Source organism: Pomacea canaliculata, linkage group LG7, assembly GCF_003073045.1.
Source record: "Pomacea canaliculata isolate SZHN2017 linkage group LG7, ASM307304v1, whole genome shotgun sequence".
Classification (NCBI taxonomy): Eukaryota; Metazoa; Mollusca; class Gastropoda; order Architaenioglossa; family Ampullariidae; genus Pomacea; species Pomacea canaliculata.
The window spans coordinates 16289388-16312246 of NC_037596.1; the positions used below are offsets into that span (position 1 = coordinate 16289388).

Sequence of the window (22859 nt, forward strand, 5' to 3'; positions counted from 1 at the left end):
ACAAACATAGAGATCAATGGATGAGACATGAGCCAGATGTACGTAAACTATTTGTTTTAATCTCTGATAACACGAATGAACAAAATTGTGATATTTCAGGCTATTTGAGCACAAAGTACTTGTGAAATTACAGCATTTATATAGAAGAAGTTAAATTGATTACAAATCAGAAGACTGCTACACTTATGGTATATCAAGCAGTAACTAAGGTTGTTAAGTCACGTTCCAACTGACACTGAGCCCACAAGAAAATATATTTTACAATTTTATCAGAAAAAGCAAGATTAGTAGGTGGTGTCCCTTAGCTATATGCTACTGCCATTTGAATCTCTTATTTCTGCTGTGTGTAGACGGTTTTGGTTGCATGTTCTGCTTATTTTGGCTTCAGCATACTTTTAAATTTTAATCAAATGAATCATGATGATGCTTTTGTCTTAGATTTCATTTGAAATTGTGGCATTTCGCATGTGGATTAGTTGTTGATATGCAGATGTTAGGAGGAGTGGTGTACGCTCAAAGTTATAATAATTACATAATCACAAACAGCAATTCCTGCAGATAAAATTTTGAAGTCTTTTCATTCAAATCACATTTATTTTTCTTCACTTAATATGTCTTATAAGACATTAATGTCGTAATGAATTCAATAATTCTGTGGTGTTAGTGTTTTTACCCTCCCAATGTACTAGCTCTTGGTATTGTACTGCGGCCATACCACTCGATGATGCAATGGCAGTCTTTCAAAATTATGCAAAAGATTTCCTGGGTGCAGTACATTATTTACATGATTTTGTTATTTATTGAATTTACTAGAGGTTATAATAAATGACATTGGTGCAATATTTATCACACTAGTTAGCAGAAGTTAAAAGTTTAACCTAAAATTTGTATCATGAGATCTGGAACCTGGTTGGCACAGGCAGTTTATGGCAGAACTGGGACCTTTAGAACAGCTGTTGCATTCACAACTGCAGTGATGTCATCACTGCAAAAGGCTTGCTGCAGAAGTGGATGGCAGGTGCACAGCTGGGGTGCAGCTGGGTTGGTCAACCACAGCTCGTTCCACTTGTGGATAGAACCATCGTTAGGGTCCACGCAAGCGCCGTCTTTGCCTGGAAGACATCAAGCAAAGTTATCAGATGTGGCATCTCTAAAGCCATTTGTGTGTGTGTGTGTGTGTGTGTGTGTGTGTGCATGCATGCATATGCTATGCTACACCAGTTTAAAAAAAATCTTCAGATGTGTGTAGGGTGTGAATAGAAGGGTTGTGTTCTGGGTGAGCCAAATTAATTTTAAATCAAACATTAAGATGGCATATTCTGCTCATACAAACAAAAGGTGTTATAGAGAATATGTGTTCAGCCACACGGTTGAATGTACCTGTCTCTGTGTCAGAACATGTGCACAAATTTGTGTGTGACTGTTGCTTGTTTTTGTGTTGTGGGAATTGCAACCTATGAACCAAGGGACAGAAAGTACACACAATTAGTACACAAAGCAGGGGTGTTCCAGAGAGACTTGGTCTGCGAGTACTGGTAGTTGTTCACATTGTAGTCAGCCGTGCACGTGCATGTTTGATTGTTAGAGTTGGTAAACGTGTCACCCAGATATTTGAAGTTTCCCTCGCCGTCGAAACACAGCGCTGCACATAAGGAACAAATATGACCATGGATATACATTTTCCCATGTAAAATTCGGCTACCTTAAAGATCTAGAGGGTGCAATCTTAATTCTAATGACGGGCTTAATGTTAGTACGACATACTATTTCAACAGGGGGAATATACTTTCATTCTCAGAATATTCCCCTAAAAGCAGAGAATGAGGCCAAAATCGTGACTTGTAGTTTGAAGATTATACAGTCAATACACTGGTCCCCGTTCTCCCATTAGCTGAGGCTATCACAATGTCATTTCCAAGTACAATCGTGTCATGTATTGTTAACCTCTATTTGTGCATGGCGAAGTGTTTAGGTGTGTTTCTCAAGAAAATTGATTATTCTCTCAGATTTGGAAAAATATCATCTTGCACTGTGCTCTTCCCAACAGGCAGGCTCATCTACATTCACATCGTTATTCGCCCTGTGTTGTCACTATTGTCCAAATTTGTGCTGAGATTACCACCACATGAAGACAACGAGGTGGAGGAGTTCTATACAATCGATCTAATCCTCCTAATAAGATGCTTAAAATCCAACATCAAAAAGGTCATATCCAGGTACCGACATAAGCAGTGACAAATACAAGCTTGAAGATGGAAGTGAAAGTGAAACGTCACTCAACCAGCCGACAAATTCTCTTTGACTTGGAAAAGCTTCAAGAACCAAACGTTGCGGAAATCTTTGTAAGCCCCAAATTAGAGGCCAGTTCACAGCCCTGAACATGGTAGACTGTGATGTAGACACCCTCGCTGGAAACACTGAAGCAGTACTTGCTACTTTCAACAGTCAAAGAGATTCTTGGGAGGCAGAGGAAGAGGAAACAACCCTGGGTCACAAATGACGGAGTAGATGTTTGTGACGAAAGAAAGGCCTTGAAAGAGAGAAGAGAAGCACAAATCAGGAAACTGTGACACCAAGAAGGCAGTAAGGAGAACTAAATCAAGTATATATACCAGACCATAGCATTGGCAATGCACGTTCAAAAAGGTCTTCCAACAACAGAAAATCCTACCAAGTCAGGTTAACAAACAACTTCAGACATTGAACATAGTAAGGAAGATATACTCACAGAGATTACTGCTGTACAATACCAATGAACTTGTTTTCCAGATGAGGTCAGATGTCATCGTTCTCTAAAGCAACACAAAACTAGAGAACCTACAGATCTCATAGTCTTACGGGAAGAGGTCAGGAGAGCTGGACATGATCTGAAGGAGGAAATCACCTGGCTGACAACATTCCAGTTAAGCTGTTGAAAACCTTGTTCAAGTCATTCAAGAGTTTCATGAACGGAGTACCTCTTAACAACCGCCCGGAATCTGCCAAGGTTACAGCTAGCATGTCGCCTGGACATTTCAATATCTTCTTGGAAAATATCATGTGAGAAACACGCTGAGGCAATATACATGCTTATCCAGAATATCTCCCAAACATCAATTAAGTTCAATAAATTGCATGCTTTCCAAATGGAAAAAAATATGGACAGCAGATGATCGCTTGCCTTTTATGCAAACATATGTAATGACGCCACCATCTCTACACTAATACTAACACTCATAGCTGTCTCCTGCAGAGTGGTTGTTCTTTGTTGTAGATGGTAATTGCTGCTGCCTCGAGTTTGCATTTAATTTTGCATTTTAAAGGTTTTAGCTGGTTGCTCTGTAGATGTATAAATTTCAGTCTACATGTTCGCACTCATCAAGCTTTGGGCAGAATCCAGCAAGACGCTCATCACAAAATGGACAAATAAGAGTTATATAAATAATAATAAAATAACTAAAAATAAAAAATAATAAACTTCAGGGGAAGAAGCAAGAGTGAATAAAGGAAAGTTCTTTCATGAAATCAGAAAAACTTTAAAAATTTTTAAATAAAAGATTTATGTCCGAGCTGGAAGTTAATCTTTCAATTCACTGCCAATCTTGTAGATGAAAACGTTGCAAACTATAGTCACAACCGACATCAACGGGAGCAGGAAACGGAACTGACCAGTAAGCACTGTCAGACTTACATTCGAAGTAGTTACAAGACAGCCTGCAGTAGTAGGTCTGGTAAGAGCAGATCCCCTCAGGAGTGTAAAAGGGTTCTTTTACATAGACAGGTCCACAAGTCTGCTTTTCTGAAAAAAAAAATTTCAAGTAAAATTAACTGGAACTTCATATGTTGATATTTAATCGTGTGTGTGAGAGAGATCGAGAGAGCATAAATTTGTGTTAAGTAAATTAACGTCTATGATCTTATAAACAAGTAAATAATTAAAGGATTTAAACAGCTGTGTGTGTGCATTGTGCGTGTGTGTGTGTGTGTGTGTGTGTGCATTGTGCGTGTGTGTGTGTGTGTCATAATCAACTGAATCTGAAAAAATAATTTAATTATATTTAAATACTTTCATATAAGTTTGACACTTTCCTATAAGGTGAAGCAGGTTAAAGATATATGACTTGCACATCGTCTACTCACGTGGTGGGAACTGGTACAAGGCTGGAATGAGAACAAGAAGAAGGAAAAAACAACTTTAAACCAAGAAATATATTATTGCTGCAAGTAAGACCAGAGCATTTAGAAGTATGAGCTAGATATTATGTTAACATGTTCTCTCTGTTTCTGCATGAGTCTCTCTCTCTTTCTCCCGAACCACCGTAAAACACGGCTCGAGTTTTTGAAAATTAATAGAGCGCATTTCCCTGTAAGCAAGCTCAACACATTCACGCGAACAGACAACCAGCCATACAAGAAATACAAGCATCAGCTTCATGGATGGCGCGGTAGCGTCCCTTAGACACTTCTCTCCCTTTACATGGTAGTAGTCACCAGAGAGGGTATCTATCCCCTCTGTAGTCACTGTAGTGTATGAGAACTAAATGTCTGAAGTCGGCGGCACTCAATAAGTGGGTGAGATACCCGTGTGGAGCAGCTGTGGAGAGGGTCGGATCAAACATATTTAATACTGTCTTTGGTCAGACAGAAGGTACGGCAGCGAGGAAAGGAACGCATCCCTCATATGAAAGCTGACCCCAGGGAAAGTGTGGTGTCCAGCACTTTACTCTCCTAGAAACCAAAAGGTCACGCGGCTACCCTTTTAGAATGCTTATTGAAAAAAAGTCCTTACTTTGTTTATATGCACAAAACAGTAAGAGGACGTGTTGTGTTTTCCCGATGTATGGGGGATATACGCATTTAGTATTTGCGACAAATCACAGGAATGCTAGGAACTGATCGTCAGTCAAAATACCCCGCTACAGATTGTGTATAACAAAATGCATGAGTACTGATCATGTAGCAAGAGTGTATAGTTCTATTGCCACACTTTCGCATGTTGTGCAAGGCGGAAATATGAGGTGAGGGGAAGAAGCTGACTAGAACTCACCACACACAGGTCTTTCGTGAACTTTGTAATAGCATTCCTAGCCCATGCATTGGATCGGATACTTGTGAGAAATTATACAACTTAAACAAACTATACAAGTTTTGATTCACTATCTACCCGATTTTATACCCCAATCACTGTTTACATACCTAACGCGGTAAGCGTTTCTCGTAAGAAATTGCTTCGACTGAGTCAACGAATGAAACAGGAAATAAAATTGCAGCGGTTGGCAAAATGTTCTGGAGGTCGAAATTCTTCGTCCAACTGTTCATTGATGCTGACGGGAATTAATTTCTTCCACAAATTTTCCCAACTGCGATTCAATAAATAAAGACAGGAGGGAAAAAATAAAAAGAAAAAAGGAACAAAGAGGAGAAAAACAAAAGAAAGAAAATAAAAGGCAATGAGGATATTACTATCAAAAGAATTTGAATCTGAGCATGAATAGATATGTCAATCTATGTTCTAGATATGTCAATCATCTTAACCATACAGCGTGTCGACATCAAAGGGTTCACGCCGTTGCGCGCGTTAAAATCAAAGGGGTCAAAGGAACATAAACATCAGGTGCGGCCGTTGCCAGCTGGCCTGAATGAATTCTTTCGCACACTACCCCGTGGGTACTAAATCGTAAAAGTATAATTCTCACCCCTGTTGCCACCACCGGTGACCGGCGCGCCACGTGTTGTTAGGAGATGTCAATAAATAAATAAATCATTCAATCAAGGAGAACAATTAATGACTATACGAGACGATGATTTATACGATGCGACTCTTCCTGCCAAACACCATTTCCCACCTGAACAGTAGTAAGTGGTTGTTGGATGATTGGTTGCAGCGGTAGTATCAGTGGCGAGGGAAAAAAGATGTTCAGGTTTCGGGGGCAAACTCCATTCTGACAATGAGCGGCGTTCACATTTGTGCTTCCACAGCATTTTTTTTTAATAATTTTTTTTTGAGGGGGCGGCTGCCCTTCTTGCCCTGGTTCCTACATCACTGAGTATTACAGACTGCAGAAGTCTAAACGTTTGTCAGGAAGGTGTAGACTGATGAAGCTTTGATAACAGGTCAGTTGACGGGATTTACAAAGTGGGGTATCAGTGGTCGGAGCTATGTAAATACTGTGACATCACTCTGCTTCTGTCGTCTGCCTACCCCAGTCGGACCCTCACTTTAACCGATGGCAACAGGAACAACAAATCATTATCATCCGGTTTATTAAAGGCAGCTCATTAATGACACACACCTCCACACCCTTGCACAAGAAAATCTAATTTCGTCCTGCCACCCGGTTCATTCAAGGTTTAAAGGCAGTTTATTAACAACACTCAACTTCACACACGCCGGTAATATAAACCGATGCAAAAGAAAAAAAAATCATAAAAAATCTCTATCACTTGATTCATTAAAGGCAGTTAATTGCCGGCTGATAGCTTCACACTCCCCTGTGAACAATGGATGATTACCGAGCCTCGCTCTCCTCTGCTCAATACCGATGACATATACTGGTGAACATCTATAAAAGTTTTGCCGCTAATCGAGAAAAGAAGGCTTGAAATAAAATTTGTAATAAGCTTGAGGGTGTGTGGCGAGGCCGATTGAGTGGTCAGAGCGGGGGCGTGCAAATCCAGAGGTTTCCGGTTCGATATTCGTGTGACGCAACGAATTTCTCTCAGTCGACCCAGCTGGGTGCCTGACTTTATACAAAGAGTAATCAGGCAACAAACAGTAAAGAATGCAGAGTTCAGACGAGCAGCAGAATAGCCAATAATAAACAATGACAACTATTGAAAACTATGTTGTTTTTTTAAATTAGTGTAAGGAAAAATGTGTTTTTAGTGCACGCTTGAATGATTCGATGGTGGGTAGATGGAGGATATGGAAGGGGAGATCAAGAGTTTCACCCTTTTGCAGCACAGTAATTCACCTTTCACATCTCACGAGGACCTAAAAACGGTTATGGGATGACTATACTCCCCCACCCCATTTTTTTATTAATTAATTTATTTTTTACTGTTGTTTGTGGAAGATTACAGTGTGTGTGTGTGCACACGCGCGCGTGCGTGAGTAAAAACTGAGAGAGAGACAATGACAATTCTTTGTTAACAAAGGTGACAGCATAATCAACTAATGTGCATTTATCTTGTGGTCCTCTCCACAAAAAGGGGACAAATAATTTGATAAACAACAAAAAATATTATAACATGTCCTGAAACACTAAAAACATTAAAATGTACATGGGAACAATTAAAATATTGTTACCTATTTCTAAAAGTTGAGGTAGCTGATATAGATGACATGAGGTAGTCTTGACATCACAAAATAAATTTAATGACAAAAATGAGACAGAGAGTGAAACTTACTGTCAAACGTGTTGAGTCCAGTCATTGTACAGCTGTACTTGTACTGCCCCACTTGAACTGTCTCTCGGAGACCCAATACCTGTCCATCAGGTGTAGTGCAGGCTGAAACATCGATGTGATGATGATGATGATGATTATTATTATTATTGTTATTGCTAATACGAACGGCGATGGTAGTGAGGACTAAAGAGACGAGAGTGATAGAGAGGTTCAGGACAAATCTCGTTCGTAAGACATTATCGAGTTTGGAGCACAGATGAACACGTGGTCTTATAGTCTTATATTATGGGATATCAGTTATTTTTAGAACTGATTGTCTTGAGCAAAATGATTTTTCCCACAAAAAAGAACAAGGGACAACGACTCTACCGAAACAAGGTTTAGGTCTTCAACAATTCACCCAACCACAACCTGATGAAAAAAAAAAAGCCGACGGTTTTAACAATTACTCCAAGTAAATAAAAACATACTATGTCTAGAGCAATCCCACCATCCTGCGAATCCTAAACCCGATGTAAAAAGAAAATATTTTCTTTAACAATTTGACTAACCACAATTCAAAAAAAAAAAAAAAAAAACGATAACCCGCCTATCGCATGTATGAATGGCAATGTATGGGAACTTTTACATGTAGAAGACGTAGGCACCTTCATGCAAGCCGGCCCGGGGGCAAGCACAACAATAACTGTCCTGCTGTCGATCCATACAAATTAATCAGGTAAATTAATATGAGCTAAACTTAGAAACTCACGAGGCACGTATCTTGCATATTTGACGCCCGTGGTGTTAAAGTTCAGCTCACACCTGTAGACTCCCTTAGTTTCATCACGGTAGCTGTCTCCGAACTCCATGCAACCGTTGGGGGAATAGCAACCTGCAGACGAACAAATCTTCCAATGATTAAGTTTGTTGTGTTTGTACGCAGAGAGCATTATTCAGATGTTGCCGAGTTACGAGGTTTTATTGTACTCCCATTTCGTCTCTGCCACCCTCGAACACACACACATACACACTTGTTGTTTAAAAATAAAAGTGTTAGAAGATATAAAGATTCTGAGGTAAGGATTTAACAATAACAACAACAACAACGATGACAGCAGCATAAACAATCTTAATAAGCGTAAAAGTTTGTAGCTCAGCCAGGATATCACCCATCCACTCCACCGTATTTTGTTCCAAGAGCTTATAATTATATGCTTGAGATGAAAAATTTGTGCAGTTTATATTTTTGTAATCGAAACATTCTATTTGTCAAACTATATTAAACGCTCGCCAAATGTGTGTAGAGGATGTCGAGGGTAGGCTCGTCAGTCGTTTAGGTCGAGAGGAACAAGCAGACACACCAGATGTCGTTTTATTACACCTCGACTGTTTGATCAAACTGTCATTAAACTGCAAAAAATGTTGGTTGCTATGGTCGTACACTAGCAGGTTTGTTTTGTAAGAAGTATAACTGTCATAGGTCCGATAATAGTAAGTATTGTGCAACTTCAAAGTGGCCAGAGTTGCTGTCTGTTGCTCATACCTTGAGAGACATCCAGTTTAAAAATTATATTAAAATGTAAATAAATGAGTTATACGAATAAATCAAGTTGAAGCAAATAAAATAATAATTATATATATTGTATATAAAATGTAGTACTGCAGAGAAAACTAGTTTCATCATTAAAAGAAAACATAATATAAACTGAAGATGAATGCGCCGTCCAACCCTATAAAGGGGTTTCAGTTCGTACAATATTTCCCTGATGAGAAAAAAGGAGTATAGTGTGTAGCTAAGAGGACCGGAGGCTCCATCTTATTGTTGATGTCCATGATGCGCAGCTAATAGTTGGATAATTGAGTAGTTAATAATTGGATAATGAAGTAGCCTTAATGTGGGGTAGCTAATAATTGAATAATGAAGTCGCCGATTGTTAATGACTTTAGGCATCTGGGATTTTGAATACTTCGCAAAGAGAGAGTAAACATATATGCTCGTGATGTAAATGCGACTGTCACTGACCAGTGGCACGTTCCAGCCAGTAGGGATCAGGTGAGCTGGCATCATTGTAACACAGGTACTGCAGGCAATTGTCTACCTTGATCACGGTTTTCAAAGGCTTGCACTCCCCGTTGTATGAACATCCTGACACAGAAAGACACAGAAAGAGTCCGGAGGTTCCCAGGTAAGACTCATTCGAGCGGCAATTTTGTTTTTGAGCAATTTACATTCTTGAGATTAAATAATTAGATAGAAAACTAGTTTTGTGATGAATGAGATTCTTAAAAAAAGTGAATACTTATCCTGATGTGACTTTTTAAAGTGTAGCCATGTGTGTCCGTGCTAAGGTATACTGATACAGAGAGGATCACATGTGTACAGTGCTAGCAGTATAATGCATGTGTATGTCATTGTGTAAATAATGGTAAACTAATAAAAGTACAAATATATTTACTTTATATAAAGTGGCGAAAGGAGATCAAAGTGGACATTAAAATACCAATATGGAAATGATTCACACCCATATATCATGCAAGTATTTTACCTCTTATGTATACCAACAGAAAGAAAAAAAAACTCAAAGATTAAAAACAAAACAAGAAAACCAAACAAAGAAAAGAAAGAAAAGACAATCAGAAACAAATACAAAAAAAATGAAAGAAAAAGTAACAATCAAAAAGACCAAAAAGAAAAAAAAAACAGAAAGAAGGAAGAAAGAAAAAGGAAAACAGCGGGTACATTTAAACAGGTATAAAAGACAAAAGAAAGAATTTAGACATAGAAACATCAGTCAAACACGCTTCGTTACCTCTCGCGCCGTTACTATCACAGGGACTTGCGCTCGGCTGGCAGTCGGTGGAGACTGTCAGGGAGGAAAGAGATCAACAGATTACTCAGATAATACGATGATCAAATGATTATTGAGGTAAAAAGCAAAACAAAAAAAAAAAAACACAAAACAAAAAAAACAAAAACAAAAACAAAACAAAACAAAAAAAAAAAAAACAAAAACAAAAAACGATTACTTGGCCACAAGGTAGGTGCAAACAGGGGCTATATTCATGAATCGTGGGTAAGCCCTTGGTCTCTGCGCTAAACTTACCAAATCATGTTTTGTCTCCGCAGACTATGCAGGTCCTGGTTTATTCTTATAATAATAGTTAAAAAGCTGTGAAAAATAATTATCTTCCAGGGTAAAGTAGTATAAAGCAATATCCTCGGGGTTTGGATAGAGTGTCTTAACCACAGAAACACAATTTCTTCCTCGATTTCCCGTTAAAAGCGACTTATCATCGCTTCGTGAATACGGTTTCTGGTCTGCAATTAACTCAGAGGCAGCAGTGCTCTTCGTGACGAGTAATCTGATAACCTTCTAAAGGATGGCGTATCATATGGCTTCATTAACAATAATTATGTTCGTAAATATATCGCTTACAAACAACAGTTTAATTATCGACAGATGTTCTTAGTAAAAATGTAAATGCATAGTGAATACATAGAAATAGTACAGGCACAAGTAAATCAACAGGTATTAAGCGTATGATGCAGCTTCGCAAAGAAACACTACCTGTAGCTTTAGCTATGCGCACGTGATATGACAAATGCTTCTGCGCATGTGCGGTAGGCACGCAAAAAGAAAAAGCTTTTCAGATATTCAGATATGGTCACTGGCTGAACGCACGCAGAAAGCAGAGTACACTAGAGCCGCATGCATTTGTCTAAATATAGCCTTCAAGCAAAGATATACATATGCGCGCATGCAAACACATATTCATGCTCACCAACCTTAGAAGGCTGATAAACATTGGCATGCGTTTTCTCTGTTCTCCCTCTTCCATTTATCAATAACCTTCTATCCAGTTTTGAGGTGGTCAACCTTGTCAAGAGTATTGAATCGGTCTCAGTTCGCGTGGCCACTCTAAACCGGTGGTCCTTACAAAACTATTCCAGATACATCTCAGAAATAACTTGATTATGAAAGATCGTAGATAAGAGACAATAGCAAAAGTGCTACTTTGTGTTAGGAAAAAATACCAAAGGAATGTAAATAAATAAATCAATGGAAACTATATTTTCATATCAAGTAAATGGGTGAGAAAAAGTGAGCCAGCCAAAACGTTTTAAACTATTTTATACTGGGTGTTGTTTTTTTTTAGAACAATTAAGCCAGAAGTTGTCATAAAATATAAGAATACGGAACACATTTTCTAACAAAGTGATGTAACCACGAAACTGGATAAAAGAGTGTATACAGGTGTGTAAACTACGCGCAAGCACAAATGCGCAGCAAGGTAATGCCTTTATTCACATGCACGCGGGACTAAGCATCTCCCATAATCCATCAGGAGATAATTTCTACACAAGCCACTCATGGTCTTGTTTGAGGGACTCAGGCGCAGCACCTACCCAGTCTCTGCGTGATCCACCTGGAGTGAGGCTTGGTCACGCAGGTGTTTTCAACGCATCCGGAAATGCGCACTGTGCCAGTGCGCACGCATTCGCCTTCCGGTGTGTAGCAGCCTGCAGACGACAGAGCAATGATCGCGGGCCTAAGCTACAGGGTTAATGCCTGCAGTGTTTTTGATTGATTGACTGATTGATTGATTGAAGAGAGCTGGCATTACACCAGCCCTCACTGTGTGGGAGGCCATAATTCGCAAGCTTCCTCAATTTCTCTGTGCACCTAATCGGTCCTGCAATTCGCATGCGCAGTTTATTTCATTTGCATCCCCCTCTAGGACTATAATTAAAATTGTAAGCACTATGACGGAGACCAATAAGCCAGGTAATCTACACTTATTATTTGTTAGTATTTCTAATGTTTTATAAGATTATATCTGCTGTGCTACTATTTAAGCATGTTAAACTCACTGCTAAGCGGAATCAAGTACTATATGGTCGTTGTTATTATTATTTCTAGAAATATTATATCACGGTTACACATTTTTTTTATTTGTAATTTTTGGTGTGACTGTGATTTATCAGCTTTGCTTAAAACATTGCAGCATGTACCTGTTTGATGACAGACCTTTTCTGTACAGACTTTTGCCACCCACACGCCTATCGTCTTTTGAATTTTCTATGGTGTCCAATCAAAATTCATTATTTCAAACTTCTTAACTGCTGACGGCTTTTGTCGAACTTTTCAGGCTCGTTTGTTGATGGAGTGCTTTTTTTTCTTTGGTAGATATGTTTTTTTTCTGTTCTGAATAATTTGTTATGTTTCGAACATGTTAGCTGGACGTTAGGGTTTGGGTTTGTGTTAGGTTAAGGCTAAGGTTTGGGATTTTATTTTGGACACAGCAACTGAGCAGACAAAATGGTTGGTCAAGGTTCGAATAAAATTATTAACTTTTGTACCTACCATTGTAAGTTCTTTTCCAGCTGTAGGTGTAGGTGTTGGTACTCGTAGTCTTCTTCTGACAGACTTGGCTGGCACAATTGTTTAGCTGAACCTTTTTGGTTGCGGCGTAACAGGTATTTGTGGCTCCGTGTAAGCAGCCTTAAAAATAAATAAATGTTATACCTTTCATAAAATATATAGATATCTATCTATAATTTCATTAAAGAATTCATCTGACTGATTCGTTAGCTTCGATTTGGTATGGATACCATCACTGCTGGAATTCTGAATATAAAGATCTTATAGCAGCCGGTCACAGTGCGCTTCCTGGAAAAATTCTGTAAAGGCAAACCTACAGCAGCAGGTGTATCCTGGAGTTTGACAACAATGTGTCTACAAAAATATCCTTAGAATTATTTTCAATAAGTCAGATCGGCGATGAAAGAGTTCTGAAAAAAGATGGACATGCTTAGAAAAGACAATAACCGGGAAGAAATACTCACCTGTGTCGCACTGACAGTTCACGCTGGAAAACGTCCCGGCAATAAAGACTGCAGCTAATAATAGCATCTTCATTTCTGCACACACACACACATATGCACAGTATGTAGGTTGTAATATTGAGTAACAAATTTATGTAACCTTTTCTGAAGCAATAGGAAACAATTTATTTTTAATAATAAAATTTTATAGCACATTTTCACAGTTTGCTGTACAAACAAGAAATATACACAAATATGTCAATATAGACGCAAAATGAAGATATAATACATGCAGAGACCAAAACAGTCTAATAACTGTTCATAGGTCAGAAACTATGTACAAAGAAATATGCATATGCATAGCAACGAGCAAGATTCTCACAATCAAGGTAAAAAGGAGAATGGTTAGTTCGAACATTTTATTTATTTTATTTTAGATGAACTTTTAGGAACATCTTAGTTGATTGCAAAACATTCCTGGCCCTGAGAAAGCATTAGTCTGGAAAATTCACTGAGCTAGAGGCAGGGTGGAATAAAACAAACTTAACAATTCATCCAAACACAAGTGAATAAAATACTACGTCTACATCAAGTCCCACCAACCTAAGAATCCTAAACCCGATGTAAACAAAATAATGTTTTCAACAATTCAACTGCAATGAAAAAAAGTTACGACAACCCGACAGTCAATGTATGTATGAATGGCAATGTATGGGGGCTTTTACATGTAGAAGATGTAGACACCCTCGTGCAAACCGGCACACACACAGGTCCGCTATTTTGTCAACAGAAAGGAACGAGGGAACATGTGGTCTGTAGACCAGAAAAGGGGAAGATCACATGGTCCGTAGATCGGAAACAGTGAAATTTGCAGTAAAGTGATGACTTTTACACGATGACCACGACAACGAATAGATTGCAGAATGACAGTGGATAAAGGGTTTATTGGTGAAAATTAAAAAAGCAATACTGAACGGCGCAAAACAAACCAAAACAATCAATAGTAAATATCGAATTCGATGTAAATCCATGGACAAAAAAGCCGCTAGCCGATTTAGACAGACATAGGGACAGACAGTAAGAAATAAAAAAAGAAAAGAGGAAAAGGCTTTGAATGCATAAACAAGCAAAATCCATAGAAAGCGAAACACGCATCTGACACAAGAGCTAAGCAGTCTCAATTCTTCTTAACATAAACATCAACACCGCAGCTCCAGCTACCTCCATGAACATATCCCCCTTTACAGTCAATGACATATTCTGTACAGCTCCTCCCCTCTCCACTGCTTAGCCAAGCGACAAACACCTCCCCAGGTAAATCCAGCTGCGAGGAAACTGCTGGCTGAGTAACGGTTGAGTAACGCCTTTCACAAGGCCTCAACTCACAGAACACACAGAATAGGCATGATCACGAGGCTAAAATCGAGTCCAGAAAGTCAGTTACCGGATGGGGACTTCTATTTGATTAGGAGAAGTAAGATCATCTGAGATAACAGAGAGGTGTGTTGCATACTTGCACGTCGCTCGTAAATCTTTCAGGGCAAACAGCAGATTGTTTGATTGAAAAAAAAAAAAAAGATAAACAAACAGCTGTGCAAGTCGCCTCAATCCTTTTGGTTTACTCGAGCTGTATTTTATTGCACCTTTGCACTTTGTGTGGCACTGGTACTCTTTTTCGCCCTCACACCGGTTCTCGACGTTTTCTGTTAATTCAACCTCGAGTATTTATTTACTTGTTTGTTTGTTTGTTTGTTTGTTTGTTTGTTTGTTTGTTTGTTTGTTTGTTTGTTTGTTTGTTTGGTCGTTCGTTCATTTAATTATTGATATTCCTGACTGGATGTTTTATAGTATAATCTTTTCAAGCTTCCAGGTCATACCGCCGCCTGCGATGTTTTGTTGTTTGAAGAAGGCACAAACAATGGTTGTTTTGATTATGCGTTTGGTTTCATGTTTCATGGAACCGTACTCTCGGCCCACACGAGACCTTTCAGAATAACACTCCTCGCCACAGCTTGCATTCTTCTGTCTGTAAACTCGCCTACAGGATCGATGTTGGAAAGAAACCCGAGAACGCAAGACGGGTCAAAGGTGATTAGTAGAGGCGAGTTTGCTGTGATCGAAACCTGATGCAATTCGACCTGAATGTTGACTGAAAGGTTTTATTTTAATCCTTCCCCTATGATTTATTCTGGTGCGACTGCTGTTGCTGCCAATAACTTTATCTTTCGAACCCTTCGATTGCTATATTTTGTAGTAGCTAGTAAATATATGATCTACCTTATTATCATGCCAATCAATTCTCTTGTCATTTGCAATGGTGCTTTTTAAAATGAGGATAGAGGATGCTGTGGTTTGTTACAGCCAGGATTAATAGGTCATGGGTTCAGGACAAGGAACGCATATGTTTTTTTCCTGTGTAGGTGACATCTGTTTCCTGGGCTGGGGGAAGGATTATTCCTCTGACTTCATTACTTCAAAGCCACCGGTAGATGAATGCACTTTCATATAAAAAAAATAGGCCTCTACAACGATTTGTTGTTATTTCTTGCGCTATAAATAACTTTTTCATTTTGTCATGTAGATATTCAGTTTCTTCTCTCCTTGTTTCTCTCTGTATAATTTTATTTTATTCTGTAATATACTATATACTCGTATATACTCTACGCTGTACGTTCTTGTATATTGTCATATAAATAAATCATATAAACATATTGCGGAATAGGGCTTGTCCAGGTAAAAAGTCCCTATGAGTGGCTAGGACAGGCAGAGGAAAAAAAATTACCTCTTAAAATATGACCAGACATTAACAGGTAAGATACAGCTTTTTTGTGTAATCACACCAATCTTCGACAAAATTTTTATAAAATACATTGTTCTACATGTCTTGATAAAGCAAAAGTGTTCCGTGGTTTGTTTAATTCGGAATAAAACTTATAAGAACTTTGGAATACAGAGGCAACAGATAGATGAGGTGCAGAGATACACAGGACATTGGACACAGCATTCTCCTTTTACTCATCTTCTTTCATGACATGTGATTTACTAACAAAAATATGGCGCAAACACTTCCAACGGATTTCAATAAAAAGTGAAACACATTTTGTAGTAATTCTGTAAAAGTCACAAACATTGCCAACTTAATTCAGTAAAAACGTGATATGTATTCTGTTGTAATTCTATGTGGGAACCACAAACATTTCGTTTGCGATTGCATGTAAAAGAGTTCCAGGCCAAACCTTGTGTAAATTAGTGAAATTATACAAGTCAACACAACAACAACAGCAGCAGCAACAGCAACAGCAGCAGCATTCCCCCCCCCACAAAAAAACAAACAAACAAACAAACTGCAAACAAAGAAACAAGAAAAACAAGCAACAGCAAACGGATGAAACTTATACAACGTACATGGATGCTGGAATAAACATTTTTGTTATGATTATAAGCAAACTTCATAAACAACTCCATTCCTATTCTTTGTAACACGAGATATTTAGCGAATAGTCCCCACGGTGATTACTTACTTGGGTGAAACGTGTTCAACCTTCCAATCCGCGCGCGTGGGAGCCTGGTCTCAACACGTGATTGTCGCTGTCGGGAGGCTTGGCGTTGTGAAGGGATGAAGGGACTGCGCTTGCGTCCTTATATAAGGGCTGGCGAATGTTTCGATCCCTGATGAATGTACCTGACACATAAAATGATTACATGTATGTGCGTGTGTAGGTGGGGGGAGGGAAGAGGGCGGTCTGGTGACACAACGGGTAGCGCCTGTTACCAATATAGTGAGAATTGGGAGTCCTGGGTTCAGCTCTCTTCTCGGGCACACGGTTCTTTGTCTGCTTGTGGAATCTGTTTATGGTGTTGGCTGCCTTTGATATAGCCTTTGTTGCTGGCTCGGCATAAAACACAAATACCCCATCCCCCACGTGTGTGTGTGAGAGAGAGAGAGGGTGCAGCCATTGCGCGCTCTCTCATGTGCATCCACTGTGCGCATGCGTGGGAGCCCAGAAGGCAAAGTGGATGCAGACACAGTCCACTAATTATACATATACAGAGACTGTATAGGTGTATCCGCCCGCTAATACACACCCACACACACGTTCTTGCTTTTGAACTATTCATGTGACATCACAGCATAAGGCTGGTTCTTCTCTCTCGGTTTCTTCATACAAAAACTTTATGTAGACTTTTTCGATTTTTGTTAAGCCTTCCATTCTAAAACTAGAGCGAAGCTTTCTATTGTGTTAAAGAAGAATGGCTTGTATGAAACTGTATAAGCCAAATTACCGTTTGTAGTGAAAGGAGAGAGGACGTGTCAAATATTTCCTTTGACCACGAGATTAAACCAAGGTGAACCTTTCACTTCTGTTCTTTTCTCTTTCTTGATCAAAAGATTCAATGAACCTTCGAAGGGACAACATGGTATGCAGATTACATCTAGATATAGCTGTTCATTCTGTTGTTTTCTCATGATAGTGTTTTGTTCCCTGCAAACCCAGATTGTTAAAACATTGGAAGTGTGTGCGTGCAAACAAAAACTTAATTTTTTACCTTAGTATTATTTGTTTGTATGGATATCCGTTCACGTGTTTCTGTTCTTTTGTTAGGAATCTCTCTTTTTGCCTTGCTTATAAACATGCAACAACACCAAATGTATTTTTTACACTAAGGACCAAGTCCATCACTTCCCAGATGTGTTTTGAGATTGGGTTTCCTTGTTTTCTTTATTTTAGTGTGATTTGGCCATGAACTCAAACTTACAGCGAATAAAGAAGTTTGAGGACTCTCTCTCTCTCTCTTGCTCGCTCTCTGTCCATACCATTTCACTTCTGTGCGCGCATGCACCTGTGTGTGTATGTTGAAGAACCTGTTTGCCTTCTGCTAGAAACATCTATAAACACCCTGCATTAGTTACAGTATCTGGAAAAATAATATTGTGACCGATGGATTGGTATATGGTGGGATCGTGCTTGATCATCTGTTTGTAGACATGCCTGCCTGAGCCGTTCATCGATAATGTGCCTCCCTTTCATTACCGTAAAAAAAAAAAACCGATCGCAGATGACTGCTGGTTGCATAATGTGCTACTACAATTGTCCTGATTATTATTGTCATTGTTGATTATGAAAGCGACGATGATGTAGATAATGGTTATTCATTTTATCATAAATATCAGTTATCATTTCATCATTCTCTCCGAAGTCCGTATTATGTTTCTTACTTTTTTGTTTTTCGCTTATTTGCTGTTTTGTTCTTAATGTGCTGACAGGTTTTTTTGTGTTTTTTTTTAATGTTGTTCTACCATGTGTCCCCAATGAATGACAAATTTGTGTTTGTAGAATATTTTGGAACACGAACTTCACCTCCGTGTTGACATTTTCAACAGCTGTGTGTCGAGATCTCAATTAGGGTTACGGTCTGTTATGGATGGGGGCAAGTGTGAGAATAGTTGTCGAATGTTTACAGCCAGTAGCATGGTTGCTACGATACTGGGAAATTAAATTGTTCCTGTCAACAGCCTACAACGAGTGCCATCCTGAGACAGACCAGCTGGTCAAGATAAATGGACATCTAGGCACAATGAGCCTGAGTGGTTCATCGTGTTTAAGGTACGGCATGTAGAAAGCGGAGCCCTACCTCTCTGTTATTACCTCCTTCCCTCTGATAATCTATATAGCAATTTCTGCTGGACAGCTTGCTTTAAATGGGGAAGGGGGAAGTTTTCCAGCCACGGACTTAAACAGATTTGGAACCAGCATTTGCTTCACATAACAATAACTACCACACTATACAGATAACTAGAGAAACTGTAGGAAGAAAGAACGAAATAAATAAAGAGTGAAACAAACAAAAGAAGGAAGGAAGAGGTAGCTATGTGGAGCGGACTGTCAGCAATTAAAAAAAAATTGAAATGAGAGAGAGAGTAAGAGAGAGAGAGAGAGAGAGAAAGAAAGAAAACCAGCGTATCTAATCCACCACCACAGGGAGAAATGAGCTCTACAAATTCTATCATCATAGTCGTCATCATCATCATTATCTAACAGATTGTATAAGTGGGTGAGGAACCACTTCTCGTGGTAACTGAGTGAAGAAGAGTGAGTGATTGGCCATTGGACGGCCTTGCCCATCCAAGCAAGTATCCTTGCTGTCGATAATTTCTTTTTTGCCTTGAGAATTCTAATATGATCTATTTTCATAAAACGGCGTTTCAGCCATATTAACACAATATCTTCAGCACCTTTGTGCCTCTTTTTTCGTCTTCGTTTATCTGTAAGTGAGCCTCATGTCTCAGAATTGCATGTTCATTCCCACAAGCTTACCCTCTTTCTGGGCATAGTGGCCTCTATAGGTGTGCATTTCGATGACGGAAGGGAGGAAGAATTTACCCATCTTTTATGAAACAGCGATTTACCTTTACCCACCTTGCCATAATGCGAAACCTGTTGTATTTTTGATGTTTTGTAGTCGTGGCATGCTTCGTATGCTTGTTTCTGTTTTGTCTAGTATTCATGACAATAAAACTGTATATTTGTTTATTTTGTGTCTGTGTCGGTAGTGTACACTGAACCTACTGTAATGACTGACAGACTGAATAGCTAGCTAGAAGGATGCAATATTGGGAAATACAGCAACTAAGCTTTGTTCAAACAATAGAAAACATTTCGCAAGTTTGGCCTCACTCGACCGTTAATCCCTCTAGGACTATTCTAGGTTATATTTATCTTACTACAATAAACACTATACGCAGTTTGGTATCAGATGTCAGACACAATACAATGCCACGATGGTGACATGAACTTTTATTTCTCAGTCTTGACTCACCGGGTAACAGATGTTGGCTTTGAACACGATTTTATGCCTTCTCTGGCTTAATTATAGGGGACACATTGATTGATGTGTGACAAATCCCCTCGTTTTCTAAACAAAGTTTGTTTTGGGGGTATGAACTTCTTTGAAGTATAACTCCGAGGCTTTGCACAATGTGCTCTATGGTTTTATACGTTAGCTGGGATCAGATGGCAATCGAAGTTTATTTTCCCTTGTACTCAGCTTTGCCCAGTCATTAGAAACAGGATGCACCCAGCTAGTCCTTTCATTAGCTCTTCAGAAACTGGAAAAGGAATATTATTTCTTACTTCATATTTCAAGAGAAAGAATTGTGAAAGAGTTGTTGTCCTAACCGCTCACTGGTTCAGTAGGAAATAGAAACAATTATTTGCAGGTGACGCATAAGAATGGAAATAACAAACACAACAACAACAACCGATTGTTAGATCGTTAATGTTCGTGCAGAATTGTTTGACAGTAAAGCATGGTTAATAAATGTGGGGGCGATTGCAGTCACCCGGATGTACTTCTGTCATTTATGTGCATCACACCAGTCGAGTTTACTAAACAGATAAATAGTCGACGTCATCAGATGAGACATCAGAGGATTTATCCTGGAAGCAATCAAATTATCTTCGAGTCTGGATGTAAATAGATAGGTAGATATTGCTTAGTTAACAGCTGCTTCTCAAAAACAATTGTTTATCAGTTAATTTATATACCTCACCCGAGAAGACATCCGTTATTAACAAATAATTAACTAGAGTCGATCTGAAGGTGTGTAAGCTGCTATTACTTAGTATTTCGCAAGTTTTGCTTAGCTTTATTTAGTTTATTTTATTCTTTTACTAGGTTAATAGCTCTTGCGATATAAAGCAGTACCATTGATATTATTCAATATACTCTCATTCCTAATTGTTAATTTTTCTAAACAACTTTTTCTTATATTTCGATTAAAATTTACTTCTTTCTTTTCATACTTCTTTTCTACATGCCAGCCACTTAAATATTTCAGAAGGTGTCATTGGAAGACACTTTGGGCGTTCAGGTGTCAAGTGAACATAATTAAAATTAAGAATAAAGTAATAACAATGAAAATTACAGTGAAATTCAATTTCTTACAAGGAAAAGTAGAGGAAAAAAAAACACAAAATGAAATGGAAATCTAATTCTTACCCTGAAAGTAATTTCATTAACATTTTGCTCATATTAGAAGGAATTATAAAGAAAGGCTTTAATCAAAATCGAACGTATTGTAAATTTGAATAAGCAGGGTGTCAAAATGAACCGTGTTGAAGATGTTAAGATAAACTATTTTGTAGTATCAGAATCGAATGTTGTAATATCAGAATCAAAAGTGTTTTAGAAAAGAATTTTAGCAACTTATTTGAAACATCAACTGTTATCTGAAAATTACGTTCAGAGAGAATGAAATAAAACATCCAGAAGTTCTGTTGCACAGATGACAAGTTAAAATTTAGCATAATACGAGTCATCTTATCCATTGACAACTTTGTATGAAATTTAAACCATGAGAATTCACAATAAAAGAAATAATAAGGAATAAGACTACACTGACAAGTGATATATAACAAGACAGATTTGCTATAGTAGTTAGTCTGATTTCTTATTCTAATTTAGACAACAGAGAAAACAATGATGGCGATGTTTTACTTTGGAGTCCCGGGTGGGTGGAAGATTCCAGGGGATTTCGGGTGCAATATTTTTTTATGTTATTGTCAAAAAAGATAAATTTCTTAAGAGTTTTCTTCACAAGAAACCCAAAGACAAAATCCATTAGACTATCGAGTTAAGTTTATATACATACTTCACACACACATATATTATTAATAACCGACAATTTCAAAATGGTTGGACAAACTAAAAGACATACCTGATGTTTGCTTGCCAATGACTTCGACGACTGTCGCTCTCGGCTGATCGTTGTTGAAAGGTGAACAGTCAGGTGCTTGGTGGTGGTTTAGTCGATTGGGAAATATACTTTCGATCTTTGCCCTCCACTATTTATAGTCTTCTTCACCCTTTGTATAAGATACAAAGATAGAACTGATAAAAAGTCAGAGTGGTCGAAAGAAATTCGTATTCGTAATTCATGTATTCCCTTTCCTGAAATAAAATCCCAGTCAAAACAGAAAAGTAAAAAAGCCAATTCAAATACATTTTCTTAAGGTTACATTCATGTTGGTAGCGGTTCACCAAGGAGACCCGGCGATTGCTTCTGGAAGGCTGTCAATCTGATTGTGAAGCCATTTCCTTTAGAATTTGCGCCACCAATAACAAGTTTTTTTCTGTTGCTGTTTTTTTTTTTTTTTTTTTTTTTTTTTTTTTTAACTGACAATGAGTGCACTATGTTGCTGCAGAATAAATTTCTGCGCATCTGTGCTAGTAAAAAAAATGTTTTTATCCTAAAGCACGGTCGCTTATTCTTCACGTATCACCGGGTAGCTATAGTATTTTTCTTAAACCCAGGTCGCGGAGAACTAGTGTCACCCATTCAAGGACAAGCCAAAAATACTTCATTGAAGTATAAACATGGCAAACATACAAACACACATCCACAATGACCATTGCCAGGAACATGAAAGAGCACAGAGAGGAGAGAGTAACAGGGTACAATTAGCTGTTAATGTTACCTTTTCTCCTTTTCTTTATTTCTCCATCTTACTATCTTAAGACAGGCCTAAATGTCAGGTTGCGTGTTTTTGTTTTCTTTGATACATCCATTGCCTTATCCCTATCTACATCTAGTATTTGTTCTGTCAACTTTTTTGTAACTGAGCCCACTTTGCAAGTTATAGTTGTCCATTTATTTTAC

At 38.4% G+C, this 22859-nt stretch overlaps 1 protein-coding gene across 3 annotated transcripts; it reads right to left on the reverse strand.

Moving 5' to 3' along the window:
- Nucleotides 1-41: 41 nt before the first annotated feature.
- Nucleotides 42-22043, reverse strand: LOC112568709. 3 transcript variants are annotated; one of them, XM_025246148.1, is made up of 13 exons: nucleotides 21918-22043; nucleotides 16720-16880; nucleotides 13220-13294; nucleotides 12738-12875; nucleotides 11780-11893; nucleotides 10182-10235; nucleotides 9395-9517; nucleotides 8141-8263; nucleotides 7390-7491; nucleotides 4120-4140; nucleotides 3671-3778; nucleotides 1484-1642; nucleotides 42-1112 (listed from the first exon to the last, which is right to left on the reverse strand). In XM_025246148.1, exons 3-13 carry the CDS (start codon nucleotides 13290-13292, stop codon nucleotides 925-927), a joined length of 1203 nt encoding a protein of 400 aa, XP_025101933.1. In that variant the 5' UTR covers nucleotides 13293-13294; nucleotides 16720-16880; nucleotides 21918-22043; the 3' UTR covers nucleotides 42-924. The 3 variants fall into 3 exon arrangements, with proteins under 3 accessions (XP_025101933.1, XP_025101934.1, XP_025101935.1); XM_025246149.1 differs by lacking the exon at nucleotides 21918-22043 and adding an exon at nucleotides 16971-16987; XM_025246150.1 differs by lacking the exon at nucleotides 11780-11893 and having other exon boundaries at nucleotides 575-1112; nucleotides 21918-22041.
- Between the last annotated feature and the right edge of the window lie 816 nt (nucleotides 22044-22859).